The following is a 14,801-nucleotide window of genomic DNA, read 5'->3' as shown; positions in this document are numbered from 1 at the left end:
AAATCATATCTGAAGTCAGGATCATGCATTGATTGGGCAGACCTGTGTTGCAATTACATTTTGATTACATGTAAATGAGTTTGAAATGGTTATGAATATCTAAATTAATCTGTACAAGTTTGTTCTTCGATTACAGAAGAGTCTCGGTTATCCAAACTAATGGTCTACAATGCGTTATAATGTAATGGGACAATGTGTTGATTGTGCACAATTGTGCCACGTTTCCTTAAGGCCCGGTTCATATACTTCGTCGTATGGTGGTGTCACTCGCCGAAAACAGCCGATCTACAAGCTCACAATGCGTCGCATCACGGCTTGTCATCTGGCCGTTTTTGCATTAGCTATTAGTGATACATGCAGAGCATCAAACTGTAAATTACAGACTTAACCGAGCGTTTCAGGATGGCTGGGCCTGCATATTTATCCCATTTTGGGCCGGGAATCCCTTTTGGTGTTAGCATTATGTTGTGCATTATGTTGTGCTTTAGCTATTGAAAAATAGCAGATCTACAAGCTCATAGCGCGCCACCGAGTGGCGCGCTACGAGCTTGTAGGTCTGCTATTTTTGAAAAATCGAAGAACGACCGACATAGAAACATAGCTTTTTCAGAAAACTGTCAGGATGTAGAAGAACATTTTTAGAATCTGATCTCAGGTCAGAATGGGTTATGCTGAACAAGGCTTGGACTTGAATGTCAATTAATTCATTGCTACTATTCCATATTATTTTAATCTCCCAGCAGGCTTCATACTCCAGGGATTTGGATAAACAATAAACAGTAAAATGAGCCCCACCGCCGTGGAAACAATTTGTGCATACGATGATTATTATTATTACAGCATCACTAAAACTGGGTTCATGGTAAATATTGTGAATGTAATATACATACAGAGGCAAATTAATTTCCTCTCATTTCCAGCTATACGGCTCGAGGTATACAGTAATTAATTATTGTAGTGTAGATGAGATGTGCTTTTGATTTATGGGGAGGAAAAATACAAAACTAATTTCTAATATTTAACAAATGCTTTGGAAGATAAAGTAAAGCTATTCCAGGGTAGGTTCTCTTTTCAGAAACACTTGTTAATAGTGTCTGTAAGACAAAAAACGCCATCTCAGATGTGCAGATAATGTACTGCATAATTTATACTTTTTTCACATTTTGTTTCATCGTGAGTACATTCACACAGAACGCCGACGTTACGCTGTGATACAGCAACTTGTATCGTTCCGACCTTCCGTACCACGAATAACCCATTTTGACCTGAGATCAGATTCTAAAAATGTCTTCTACATCCTGACAGTTTTCTGAAAAAGCTATGTTTCTATGTCAGTCGTTCTTCGATTTTTCAAAAATAGCAGACCTACAAGCTTGTAGATCTGCTATTTTTCAATAGCTAAAGCATAACATAATGCTAACACCAAAAGGGGTTCCCGCCCCAAAATGGGATAAAGCCATCAACTTATGAACGTGACTGTCCTACAGGCGAATAATTCTGTTATTTTGGTGACTGTCCTACAGACGAATAATTCTGTTATTTTGGTGACTGTCCTACAGACGAATAATTCTGTTATTTTGGTGACTGTCCTACAGACGAATAATTCTGTTATTTTGGTGACTGTCCTACAGACGAATAATTCTGTTATTTTGGTGACTGTCCTACAGGCGAATAATTCTGTTATTTTGGTGACTGTCCTACAGGCGAATAATTCAAAACAATTATGGAGCGCTGAGCGACGCCTTGGCCCGACTGGACAAGAGGAAGGACGGCGCCGTGAGGGTGTCGGACCTGCTGGGTCTGCTCTGCGGCTACGGCGGTTCAGTACAGAACCAAGACCAGCTCGTACGCATCCTGAACAGGTCGGCTTGTTTAATGTGTCTCATAATTACTGTACAAGTAAGACGCGCAAACGCGGGAAGCGAACGCAGCTCGTAAATTGCAATAACAACAATTAGAATAAATTACTTACTTTTTTTTTTTTTTTAGTTAGTATTTTTTTTAAGTTTTCTACTGTGTGTGTGTGTGTGTGTGTGTGTGTGTGTGTGTGTGTGTGTGTGTGTGTGTGTGTGTGTGTGTGTGTGTGTGTGTGTGTGTGTGTGTGTGTGTGTGTGCTACAGCTGCGCCCTCTGGTGGCGGGCAGGTGGTGTCACAGCGGGACAGACAGACACACACACAGACAGACAGACAGACATGATATGCAGGGTCTCATAGTTAGTGCTCATTGCATTCGCAATAAGCTAAACTTAATCCATTTTGGACTGAGGTTGATAAAAAAAAAAGGCTTCTAAAACCTTCCTGGTTCCTGAAAACCTATGTTTCTATGTCAGTGCCAGTGGTACTCAACCTTTTTCATGTCAAGGACCCCCAGAATTATCTCAATTGGGCCACGGACCCCCATCTCAAAATATGTAGTTCCAGGGACCTCCCCCAGAAGCAAATATTTATAGCTATTGAAAAACAGCAGATCTACAAGCTCATAGCGCGCCACCGAGTTGGCGCCTGCCATTTTTGAAAAAACGAAGAACGACTGACATAGAAACATAGCTTTTTCAGAAAACTGTCAGGATGTAGAAGACATTTATAGAATCTGATCTCAGATCAAAATGGGTTAAGTAAATGTACTTAGTTACTTTCCACCACTCTTGTTCACACATTGGCCCCCTTTACGGAGACGTTCCATATGGTGTGTGTTTCCACACTGACTCTTATAGACAGAGTAGGTACAGTAACGCTCATCATGCAACTAAAACACACATACAGTAGATGAACAAGACATCCTCTCCCGGGACACACTTAGAAGACGTCAACCGAGTTAACCCATTTAGACCTGCTTTCGATTCTACAAATCGACCAAATCGTCTTCCAAATCAGAAAAACCTATGTTTGTATGTCAGTGGTTCTCAAACTATTTCATTTCAACGACCCCAAACATCATAATTATGTAATAGGCCACCGACGCCTGAAAATGCGTTGTTTAGAGTACCCCCCAGAAGCAAAGATTTGATTTAAAAACGCTATGAGCTTGTAGATCTGCTATTTTTGAATAGCTAAAGTATAACATAATGCTTAGTTAAAACACCAAAAGGAGTTCCCGTTCAGAATGGGTTAACTGTTGGGTGTGCATTTCACTGTCACCGGCAAGCGGGCACGTGTCTTCTGAGCCTCTGAGAATCTGGAGGCCCGTTTCAAGACCAAATATGAGGCCCCCATATATACCTATGACATCATTATTTTGTTGATACAGCCGTATATTGATACAAATAGTTTGACTGTTCAATATCACACGCAGCCATTACTCTCGACAATTAGCAACAACACCTTTCCTCATCCTGTCGTCCCTTCACAATTAAAGTGCCTCCCAATGCCGCACATTTTACCATGTTATTTACATAAAATAGGTGTAACTTTACTAACTTAGCATTAACATTGTGGGAGAGAGCAAGGCAGTGAGTGAGCAAGAGAGAGAGAGAGGGCCAAGAGTGGCGGGGCTTGACTGAGGGGACTTCAGTGCATTGTACTTACTTACGTACAGTAAGTACAATGCAAGGAATGAGTGCATTCGCCATGTATCTGAAGGAAGCCTGATCTAACCACTATTAGATTTTCTCCAGTTTATCCCTGAGTTTAAGTTTACCCTATTGTTTTAAAACTCCTTCAGCGCCACCTGGTGGTCACCAGTAATGTCTTTGAGTGCCAATTCTCCCATTATAAAGAAAGAAAGAATTTGTCATTCTATTATGCATGTAATGTGCATGTCATCACCTGTACACCAGATTAGAGGAATTAGATGAAAAAAAAAATGAATTGAATTGAATTCCCAAAGGAGAGACGTCTTAACGCCCGTGGCATCCATTACAAAGACGGGATAACGTCCCTGGCACTTAAACAGTTTTAATTTGTCCCCTATATTCAAAGTCTGATTTCCATTGATTGTTGGCTGTGTTTAGCATGTATATGGCTGTGGAGTTTTGGTACAAAATCAAAACAACTTAATCCACTGTTTTCCATAAAAACGTCTTTGTCCTACTGTCCAGTTGGGATTGTGTTGAAGTCCAGATACTTTTAGAGCTTCAATGCCATGTGCCATGTAATGTTGATGTCTTTTTTGCATTGTTAATATTGTATTTGTGTTGTCTCAGCCTTGCAGCTATTGTTTTACTCATTTCTCCGACATATTGTAAGCCACATTTTTCACATGTGATTAAATAAACACAGTTGCTGGTGCTGGCTGTTATCTGTTGTTTAATCTCAACATGCGTGTTGTAGTTCTATTTTTAACTATTTGTTTGGGTTTGAAGTATTCTGGTCTCTGGCGTGCTGGTGTGTTGATTCCTTTTAGCTTGCTGTGTAACAGATAGTCTTTAAGATTTTAGTTTTTTCTGTAGGCAGAGTTTCGCGATTATTATTTTTTTGGCAGAAGGAGAAGGAAAAAAAAAACTAACAATAACAATAAAGGAACAAGTCCTTTCAGGACTGCTTGGTCCTTTAAATAAAAAAAGATCATAGAAATAAATATACAATAAAGAGAGTTCCACCGTGTTCAGTTTGGAACATACAGACACAGGTTTGTGTTTCCACCGCATTGTGTTGGACGGAACAATTGTCATTGTTTGATGCCTAGCTGAATGGTTAGAGCCTGTCTGGAGAGAAGGAGTCTCCTGAGGTTTGAATCTCAGTAAGTGATGCTGAGAGGTGGCTCACCATCAGGTGGGATGAGATGTTGATCCATCATTTCTTGATCATTCTGCTGTAACTTCGTATGAAATGTGGTCTCGGTGGTTGTTGTCGTCTGTTGTCGTTGGTTGCCATGGCTGCCAGTTCCCACCTGATGTTGTGTGGGAGTTCTGATTGGTCCAGAGCGTACTGAATAACTTCTAGCTTACATAACGTCTTAAGACAAGGACTCAAGTCTAAGATGAACAGCTCATCAGAGATAGTTTTATCTCCTTTCCTTCCTCCAAAGAGGATGATACGATCTCCCACAATGCAACAGCACATACAATTCATTGGACATGGTCCTTTCCACTTGGGCTCAACCTTCTTCCAGGAGAAGGTCTCTGGACTGAATTTCCACACATCATTGAAGTTCTGGATAACGTTGCAGCCTCCAAATATGTACAGCTCTCCATTGTAGATAAATGCTGAATGACACCAGCGTCCTTCTGGTAGAAGTTGTGCAGAAGGTGTGTTCAGCCAGTCGTTGGTCTCTGTGTCAAACACTCTGATGTTGTTGTATCCCCCCTGGGGACTCATGCCCCCGAATACAAACATCTTTTTCCTGACGATGGTGGCAGAGTGACAGTTTGAAGCAGGAGATGGAGTTCCTCTGGTGTTAATTAAAGTCCAGACCATTGTGCTGGTGTCCAACTTGTACATGTCATTAGTGTATCCAGTCAGCTTGGTCTGTCCTCCATAGATGAACATGACTTCTCCAACACACAGGCTGAGTGGTAGCCCCTCTCCTCTGGAACAGTCCCAGAAACCCTGGGTTGGAACCATCTGTGGGAGTCAACATCAAATGCATAAAGCACATTGTAGTATTCCCCTCCCCAGCCGCCTCCCCAGATGTAGACTGTATCTTCAACCAACACAGCTGTGTGGCTGTGGAGCATGGATGGAACCTCAAGGTGACCGTCTCCTCTTCCTGGTTCCACTGGAGGTAACTTCTTCCAGCATAAAGACACTGTGTTGAAGACATGGACATCCATCTGTTCCATGTTGTTGAAGTACACTACGGTCACTACATCACATAAGCCTCCAAAGGAATACAGTTTGTTCCTCACTGCTACAGCAGCATGATAGCATCGCTTTGGTCCTCCCGTTTTGGAAACGGTCCAAGACAACATCACGCTGTCTGTCTATCTGTCTGTCTGTCTCTTTCTCTTCTCTCTCTCGACGTCTACAGTCATTATCAACACGGTGCATCATCTTATATCTTCTGGTGTGAAATCACACGAGACACAAACTGTTGCCATGCACGCCTTAACGACGCCAATTAGTGCAGCTGTTCTTCATCTGCACCCTTTGAACTCTATTACTATATGTATTACTTCATTGCAGCTACCTTGGGGTCTATGGATCTATGGGTCTTCCACACGTATAGCATAGTATATTATATATATGTATAGTTTATAATATAGTTTCATTATATAGATATTCCACTGTTACATTCTTAGCTTAAGCGCATGTTTCATGATAAATGCTTTTTATGTGATGTATTCCCATGGTTTTTTGTTCTTGCTTAATGTAAGTCACTCTGGATTAAGAGCATCTGCTAAATGCCTAAATTGTAAATTGCTACAGCGTTCCCTAACACTGAGCTGTGTTGTATTTTGAGGCTGTGTGTGTGTGTGTGTGTGTGTGTGTGTGTGTGTGTGTGTGTGTGCGTGCATGCGCGTGTGCACGGAATGTGCTCAAGCTGACTGGCTGAGCACGGAATGTGATGTATGGTGATAACAGTGCCGCTCACGTCACGCGGGTGTGATAAAAAAAAATTAACTGGTGAAACATACTTAAGGCCTCCTATGGTTGTACAGTAGTCGATCATTTATGCGTGTAAAAAATATATATATTCTTTTCAGCTAATCTCTTGTTCTTGTTGGTGAACAATAAAGTTATGCACATTTAGAGACAAGAATGCCTTGTGATGCCTAACACAAAAGTGAAAGTTGATAAGAGAATGTGAAACTTACTTAGGTTGTTGATTAAATAATACCAACATTACGTTCATACTGTAGAACTGTGGAACATTGCCAATCGAACAGCTTTCCGTAAAAGTTCAGTTTTTAGTTATTTGTTGCGGCTTTCGCCTTTATTCTATGTTTGTTATAGAGGTACAGACAGTATAGGCTGACAGGAAATGGGGGATAGAGATGGGGGGGGTGACATGCAGCAAATAAAGGCCGTCGGGATCGGGAGTCGAACCCGCGGCACACTGCCAGATTCGGGCTATACCGGCCAAGGTGCCTGGACCGCTGAGCCACGGCCCAGGCCCCGTAAAAGTTCTAAATCTATAACAGTACATATACAGAAGCATATAAACGGTATATATTGCCGTCAATGACTGTAAATCCTCTCCTTTCCCCAACTAAGGCTTAAGGTTTCCATGGATGACAGCTGCAGGAAGCTGGCCTATATGGACTTCCTGTCTGCGTTTCTCCATAAGGAGGAGGAGGTGACGTGTGAACGCCGTCCTGATCTCTGTCTCGTCGAGACTCTGGAGGGACTCGGCGTCACGCAGGCTCTGGCCAGGATGAAGGAACTAGTGGCTGCTTCCTCTCCCACCCTCTATAAGGTAGTCTAAAGGAACTAGTGGCTGCTTCCTCTCCCACCCTCTATAAGGTAATAAAGGAACTAGTGGCCGCTTCCTCTACCACCCTCTATAAGGTAGTCTAAAGGAACTAGTGGCTGCTTCCTCTACCACCCTCTATAAGGTAGTCTAAAGGAACTAGTGGCTGCTTCCTCTACCACCCTCTATAAGGTAGTCTAAAGGAACTAGTGGCTGCTTCCTCTCCCACCCTCTATAAGGTAGTCTAAAGGAACTAGTGGCTGCTTCCTCTACCACCCTCTATAAGGTAGTCTAAAGGAACTAGTGGCAGCTTCCTCTACCACACTCTATAAGGTAGTCTAAAGGAACTAGTGGCTGCTTCCTCTACCACCCTCTATAAGGTAGTCTAAAGGAACTAGTGGCTGCTTCCTCTCCCACCCTCTATAAGGTAGTCTAAAGGAACTAGTGGCTGCTTCCTCTACCACCCTCTATAAGGTAGTCTAAAGGAACTAGTGGCTGCTTCCTCTACCACCCTCTATAAGGTAGTCTAAAGGAACTAGTGGCTGCTTCCTCTACCACCCTCTATAAGGTAGTCTAAAGGAACTAGTGGCTGCTTCCTCTACCACCCTCTATAAGGTAGTCTAAAGGAACTAGTGGCTGCTTCCTCTACCACCCTCTATAAGGTAGTCTAAAGGAACTAGTGGCAGCTTCCTCTACCACCCTCTATAAGGTAGTCTAAAGGAACTAGTGGCTGCTTCCTCCCCCACCCTCTATAAGGTAGTCTCGGCTTAGCCAGACAACTATTACACAATCTCTGAATGCTACAGTATATAGAGTCTGGAACTACACCTCCTGAATGTTATATAGAGTCTGGAACTACACCTCCTGAATGTATAGAGTCTGGAACTACACCTCCTGAATGTTATATAGAGTCTGGAACTACACCTCCTGAATGCTATATAGAGTCTGGAACTACACGTCCTGAATGCTATATAGAGTCTGGAACTACACCTCCTGAATGCTATATAGAGTCTGGAACTACACCTCCCAAAATCCGAGGAAGGAAGCTGCCATATCGGTTTGTGAAAGACAGAAGCGTTTGAAAAGGGAAGGAGACAACAGTCTGGCAACATGGAAACCACACACGCAACTGTAGATATGTAAACATAGATACCTCATTGGCCGTTTCTGTTCATTGGTGCTACTATACGCGTCATCACAGGCACCATATTTTGAAGGGAACGCCTTGCCTCCGAATGCATGTACAGTATGCTCGACGTATGTCTATTGAAGGTCTCGCCACTATAGAGGCTACTGTACGCTCAACGTATGTCTATTGAAGGTCTCACCACTATAGAGGCTACTGTACGCTCAACGTATGTCTATTGAAGGTCTCACCACTATAGAGGCTACTGTATGCTCGATTTTCACGAGGTTCGGTTTGTTACAAATGTGACTGTCAAACGTGTTATGTTATAGGATACTTGGTTAAAAAAGGGCGGTTTCAGTTCACACCAAAACACTGCATAAAAAAGTAACAGTAATTGTAATTTAAGAAAAAAAATATTATATATACAACTCAAGCATATTTTGTGCAGCGTAGTTATATGTAAGTAATAATTATGTGCCATGCAGCCCATCGGCCAATGAGGCATACCTATTTATGTCTATGACGGCACACACACACACAGGGCCTCACCAAGTCCACTCCCATGTATTCAATACTTACATTTTCTGCCTTTATAAAAGATATTTCACAAAAGTAGCACATCTATAAGCTCACAACAATATATTGGCTATTTTAGCTTTCGTTTGTCATACAAAAAGTATATAGTGGTTAAAGGTCATCGTCGTCATCAAACCGCTCTAGGAAAAGACAAGTGCTTTGCTGAGTATTCTTGTCCTGCTTAAATATTTCATGAACACAACTGGTTTCAGTATAGTTGAGAACCTTAAGTACCTTCACACTGTAGGTTACATCTGTAACTCAGAGTGTACAGATGGAACCACATGGAGCCTTATGGGTACATTTTGGTTTTATTTCTACACACTCTGAGTATAATGGGGGTCCATAGACTAATGCATAGAAAACTGGGGGCCCTTGAAATTAAAGAAAGTTTGAGAACCACTCACCTAACTGAACATCTCTCTCTCTCTCTCTCTGTCACAGTGTGAATCAAGGAGGTAGGACCCAAATGCAGGACAGGAAGGCGAAAAGTCTAAATGCTAGAGGTTTTATTCACCAAAATCCAGGATACAAGCTAGGCAACATCACACTTACCATACAACAATGAACTGACAAGGAACTCAACAAACCAGGGCTATAAACACACACAAGGAAAACAGGGAACAGGTGAACATAACTCAAAATCAAGACAGGGGGTTTGGCTAAGAAACTAACAAGACACAGGTGGAGCAAACTAAATAATCACAGGTGAGACAAGACAGGTAACAGTAACCACAAAGGAAACCAGGCCACTAAATACTACAAAATAAAAGAGCACAACACTAAAACACGCAAACTAGGAGCAAGGAACACTAGAACACAGCAGAAAACGTCACGGATCGTGACTCACACTCTCTCTCTCCCTCTCTCTCCCCCTCCCCCCTCCCCCTCTCTCTCTCTCTCTCTCTCTCTCTCCCTCTCTCTCTCAGGCCTTCTCGACCTTTGACCAGAGTGAGACAGGGATGGTCAGTGCTCTGGTGTTCCGGCGCGTCCTGGAGAATATGTGCGGCCGACAGACGGACGACCAGTACCGACACATGCTGACCAAGCTGGACCTGAGCTGGGGGCACCAGGCAGCCGCCGTCAACTGGAGACACTTCCTAAACAAGTGCACGTCCTCAAGTCCAACAGTGAGAGAGGCCCGTAGCACTTGCCCTAGCCTAGCCCCTTAGATAGCACTTTATGTAGACTTAGATAGTATTTTAAACAGACTTATAGCTCGTTACGTAGACAGCACTAGAATTGCATTTTATGTAGTCATAGCACTTTATAGTACACATGTATAATATAGTATAGTATGTATAGTTGACATAGATATACAAGCTCGTAGTTGACATAGTCATAGTTGTACAAGCTCGTAGTTGTATAGTTGACATAGATATTGTACAAGCAAGATAGTTGTACAAGCTCGTAGCGCGCCACTCGGTGGCGCGCTATGAGCTTGTAGATCTGCTATTTTTCAATAGCTAAAGCATAGCATAATTCTAACACCAAAAGGGGTTCCGCCCCCAAAATAGGTTAAGTTTCATAAAGGTAGTGTCGGATGCTGTTGCTTTGCTATAGCATCCCATGGCTGAGACAGAGAGTCCTGCCGTTCTGTTGCTTGCTATAGCATCCCATGGTGTGAGAGGTCGGCTAGAGGCAAAACGTGTCTGGGTGTCTAGAGACGAGGCAGCCAATGAGAAAGATAGCTTGCTAGTACAGCCACTACGGCAACCAATGAGAAAGATAGCTTGCTAGTACAGCCACTATGGCAACCAATGAGAAAGATAGCTTGCTAGTACAGCAGTGCTAGTGAAAGGCTAAGCGATCAAACATACAGTACAGTAGATTCCAATTATAATAAGGATTCCAATTCAAATATAAACAAAAATAGCAGAACTACAAGCTCAAAACGTCTCGTGTTTTGAGCTTGTAGATCAGATACTTTTGCGTGACACAGAATGACGAAGTAGGACATTAATTTACTAAATGTTAAAATACGGAGATGAGAGGTTTCTGCCAGTATATTGTACAGTATATGTATAGTATATTGTATTGTACAGTATATGCCACGTGGCCCTCTGGAGTGTGTGTGGAAATATAGTGACCCCATCACCCTGTGTTAGATAATACCATTCAACTCAGTTCACAACAGGAAAATTGCTAATTTATGCCTTTTGTGTATTTATGTTGTTTCTTTTCTGTGAGAGAATGTGGGAGCAGGGTGGTTATTTAAAGAAGGTATGGTTGCGATCTACCAGCTCCTCTAATGCATCGCGATGCGACACGTAGTATTTTCGTTGCATGACACACGGCGTGCGGCCGAGTATAAATCAGGCTGCAGGCGAGAAATATGCAGATAAATAGAAGAGGACAAACAGATTGTCCGTCAAACTCTACTGTCTGCATGAGCTCAAGCTGAATTAACTTGCGCTGGCATACCTCCATGGTTACAAATGAGATTCCAAAGACGCTGAAATTAAATATTCTGGTGTATTTGCCAGTTATGTTCTTTTTTTAGTCTGAATGTTTTCTTTAATTATTCTAATCAAAAACGAATTTGTCTTGGTTGATAATTATTGACTACTCAAGGAAGCTAGTCATCTGTGAAGCCAATTTATGTGTGCTGCGTATGAATCTCAGTGTGGGGATACTTCTTAATGTGTGTGTGTGTGTGTGTGTGTGTGTGTGTGTGTGTACGTGCATGTGCATCTCTCACTTTCCCATGTTTGTGTGTGTGTACGTGCATCTCTCACTTCCCCATGCAGCATGATTTATACTTGGCTGCACGCCGGTGTTGCGCACTGAAAATAGGTGATCTACAAGCCCACAACGCACCGAGCTGCAATGCGTTTTGAGCCTATAGATCGGCTATTTTCATTGAGTAACACATGTGTGCATCTCAGGCTCCAGTTTGTGACTATACTTACAATTTACAATTTAGGCATTTAGCAGACGCTCTTAATCCAGAGCGATTTACATTAAGCAAGAACAAAAAGCATGGGAATACATCACATAAAAAGCATTTATCATGAAACATGCGTAAGCTAAGAACGCAACAGTGGAATATCTATATAATGAAACTATACATATAAACTATACTATGCTATACATATGTACTATGACGTGCTATGACTACATACAATGCACTTGTGCATTGTATGTAGTCATGTCTACATAACATGCTATAAGTCTGTATCAACACTGTCTACACTAAATGCTATCTAAGGGGCTAGGCTAGGGTAAGTGCTATGGGCCATGATGGAGTCTGAAAAGGTGGGTTTTCAGACTACGGCGGAAGATTGGGAGTGATGCTGCAGTTCTGACTGCAATGGGAAGTGCATTCCACAGTTTTGGAGCCAGAAGGGAGAAGAGTTTCTCTTTCTCTTTCCTTTGCAATGAAAGGGTTTGTGTGCATGCGATTGTGTATCTCTCGCTTCCCAGTTGGAGCATGTGTGCAGTCGTACGCCTGTGAACACAACGGGGAGACTGGAGTACAGAGAGTTCCCGAAGCGGTCCGGTGCAGAGGAGGACGAGACCACCCACTCAGAACCACCAGGTCCTACAGACGACAATGTCCCCAATATCCCCTCGCCTGAACCCACAGAAATCATCTCGGCAGCCATTTTGTCCCGCCGCCCAAAGACTGCAGGTGCCGTTCTTCAACGCTCTAAGGTATTGTTCTAGCTTTTTGCAGTATAAGCTAAATTCATCACATTAATGTCTTTGTAATTGTTTTATAAATGAAGTTGCTATAAATTCAAGAAGGAAAGCGGTCGATGGAGTCAAACACAATTCACGCTGGACTTTTTACAATAATAGTGTCTTATGACAGAGTCCGTTTTGAGCTGAAGGTAATAACATTAACTTATTAATAACATTAATAACATAATGTTAATAACATTACCTTCAGCTCAGCAGCACGGACGAATCCTAAACGTCATGCTGGCACACAAACACTAGCCTGGGCACCATTTCATTTAGGGTATATGATCCTGTCGGGAGCGGATGATATCGTTACGTCATGTTGTAGTATTGTTTTGTAGTCATCAGGATGATATCGTTACGTCATGTTGTAGTATTGTTTTGTAGTCATCAGGATGATATCGTTACGTCATGTTGTAGTATTGTTTTGTAGTCATCAGGATGATATCGTTACGTCATGTTGTAGTATTGTTTTGTAGTCATCAGGATGATATCGTTACGTCATGTTGTAGTATTGTTTTGTAGTCATCAGGATGATATCGTTACGTCATGTTGTAGTATTGTTTTGTAGTCATCAGGATGATATCGTTACGTCATGTTGTAGTATTGTTTTGTAGTCATCAGGATGATATCGTTACGTCATGTTGTAGTATTGTTTTGTAGTCGACAGGCAGGAACAACAGGCGGCGGCAACTTCCTTTTCCCTCAAACCGATTTTTCTCAATAAAAGCTACAGGCTACGAGAGCTTTTATTGAGAGGGAAAAGGAAGTTGCCGCCTGTTGTTCCTGCCTGTCGACTACAAAACAATACTACAACATGACGTAACGATATCATCCGCTCCCGACAGGATCATACAGACTTTTGAAACAGAGACCAGGCTTTCCTCCGAGGTGGTGGAAAGCCTGGTGAGGCCAGGTTACACAAACACTACACCTAAATGAAACGATAAATATTCTCATCTTCATTCTGTTTACCTGTAAAAATGGCTGCTGAAAAGAATCGATGGCATCTTTTCAAGGGCAGCTGGAGGCAGCGGAGAGCTTAAAGCCTTTCTTAGCAGCACTTATAGCACTTAAAATTAGCTTTCTCAGTTTTATGTAAGTTTATGATATGGGTGTACAAGAGGGGCTGCATTTGTCTAACTATATAACAGAGCTATAAAAAATGGCCACCACTGTTTGTTTGTCTGTCCACTTCCGAGTCAACATCCGGGTCTGTCGCATCAAGTCAATAATGAATTCAATTGCATTTTTATGGCACTATTCTATGCACTACGTGCCTACTCAAAGCGCCTTACAATGGTTCATTCATTCATACATTCGGAGGTGAAGCGGCGAACAGTCTGATGCTGAGTGTCAAGCAGGGAGGCATTGGGTCCCATTTTTAGAGTCTTTGGTATTTGACCCCGCCGGGGATCGAACCCCGACCTCCCAGTCTCAGGGCGGACACTGAGCTGGTATGGTAAGTCAAGTCATCTTGTGTCCTGTACTTGTCTCTAGTCTGCCCCCCAGTGCAGCTTCCGGGCCTCGTCGGCAGTGGCGATTGGGGGGTGGAGACGGCCCCTGACAGGGGGGCGGAGGAGCCCCCTGTCGGGCAGCATGGAGAGGACTCTACGGGGGGACGTCCAGCGGAATTGGAAGGACATCCAGAGGAGATGTACCGAGGTGGACCCTCACCGAGATGGACACATCGATACCATTTCATTTCTTGGTACGTAAATGCCCCGGGGCCAAAACCAACAAATATTTGTTTTACAAAAATAAAATAAAATAATGTTAAAACAAATGTAATAAAAAGGTTTTAACCCATTTAGACCTGACGTCGAAATTAAAAAGAAATCTAAATGATGATAATTTTCTGAAAAACCTCATGTTTCTGTGTCAGTAGGGCTCAATATTTGATGTAATTTGGCCACCGACCCCCCATCTGAACATATGTTGTTCCAGGAACCTCTCAGAAGCAAAGACTTGAGCTAAAAACGTTCACTCTGAAAGAATATACATTCAAAGATTTGAGCCACATTTTCAAGATTTTACAAAAAATAGCAGATCTACAAGCTCGTAGTGTGGCACTTGGTGCCGCGCTATGAGCTTGTAGATCTGCTAAAGCATAACATA

General features: G+C 42.5%; 1 protein-coding gene across 1 annotated transcript in view; it reads left to right on the top strand.

Moving 5' to 3' along the window:
- Nucleotides 1–14,402, top strand: part of LOC310879735 (EF-hand calcium-binding domain-containing protein 6-like) — a gene marked incomplete at both ends in the record, with an annotated part of 54,193 nt that extends 39,791 nt beyond the window's left edge. Inside the window, 5 exons of the mRNA XM_083794562.1 lie at nt 1,704–1,862; nt 7,096–7,297; nt 9,926–10,126; nt 12,423–12,653; nt 14,184–14,402. Coding sequence (XP_083650688.1) covers nt 1,704–1,862; nt 7,096–7,297; nt 9,926–10,126; nt 12,423–12,653; nt 14,184–14,402 — 1,012 coding nt within the window. The remainder of the gene's footprint in view (nt 1–1,703; nt 1,863–7,095; nt 7,298–9,925; nt 10,127–12,422; nt 12,654–14,183) is intronic.
- Between the last annotated feature and the right edge of the window lie 399 nt (nt 14,403–14,801).

Source organism: Protomyctophum parallelum, assembly GCF_964188405.1.
Source record: "Protomyctophum parallelum genome assembly, chromosome: 22".
NCBI lineage: Eukaryota > Metazoa > Chordata > Actinopteri > Myctophiformes > Myctophidae > Protomyctophum > Protomyctophum parallelum.
This window is presented reverse-complemented; position numbering and strand designations above follow the sequence as displayed.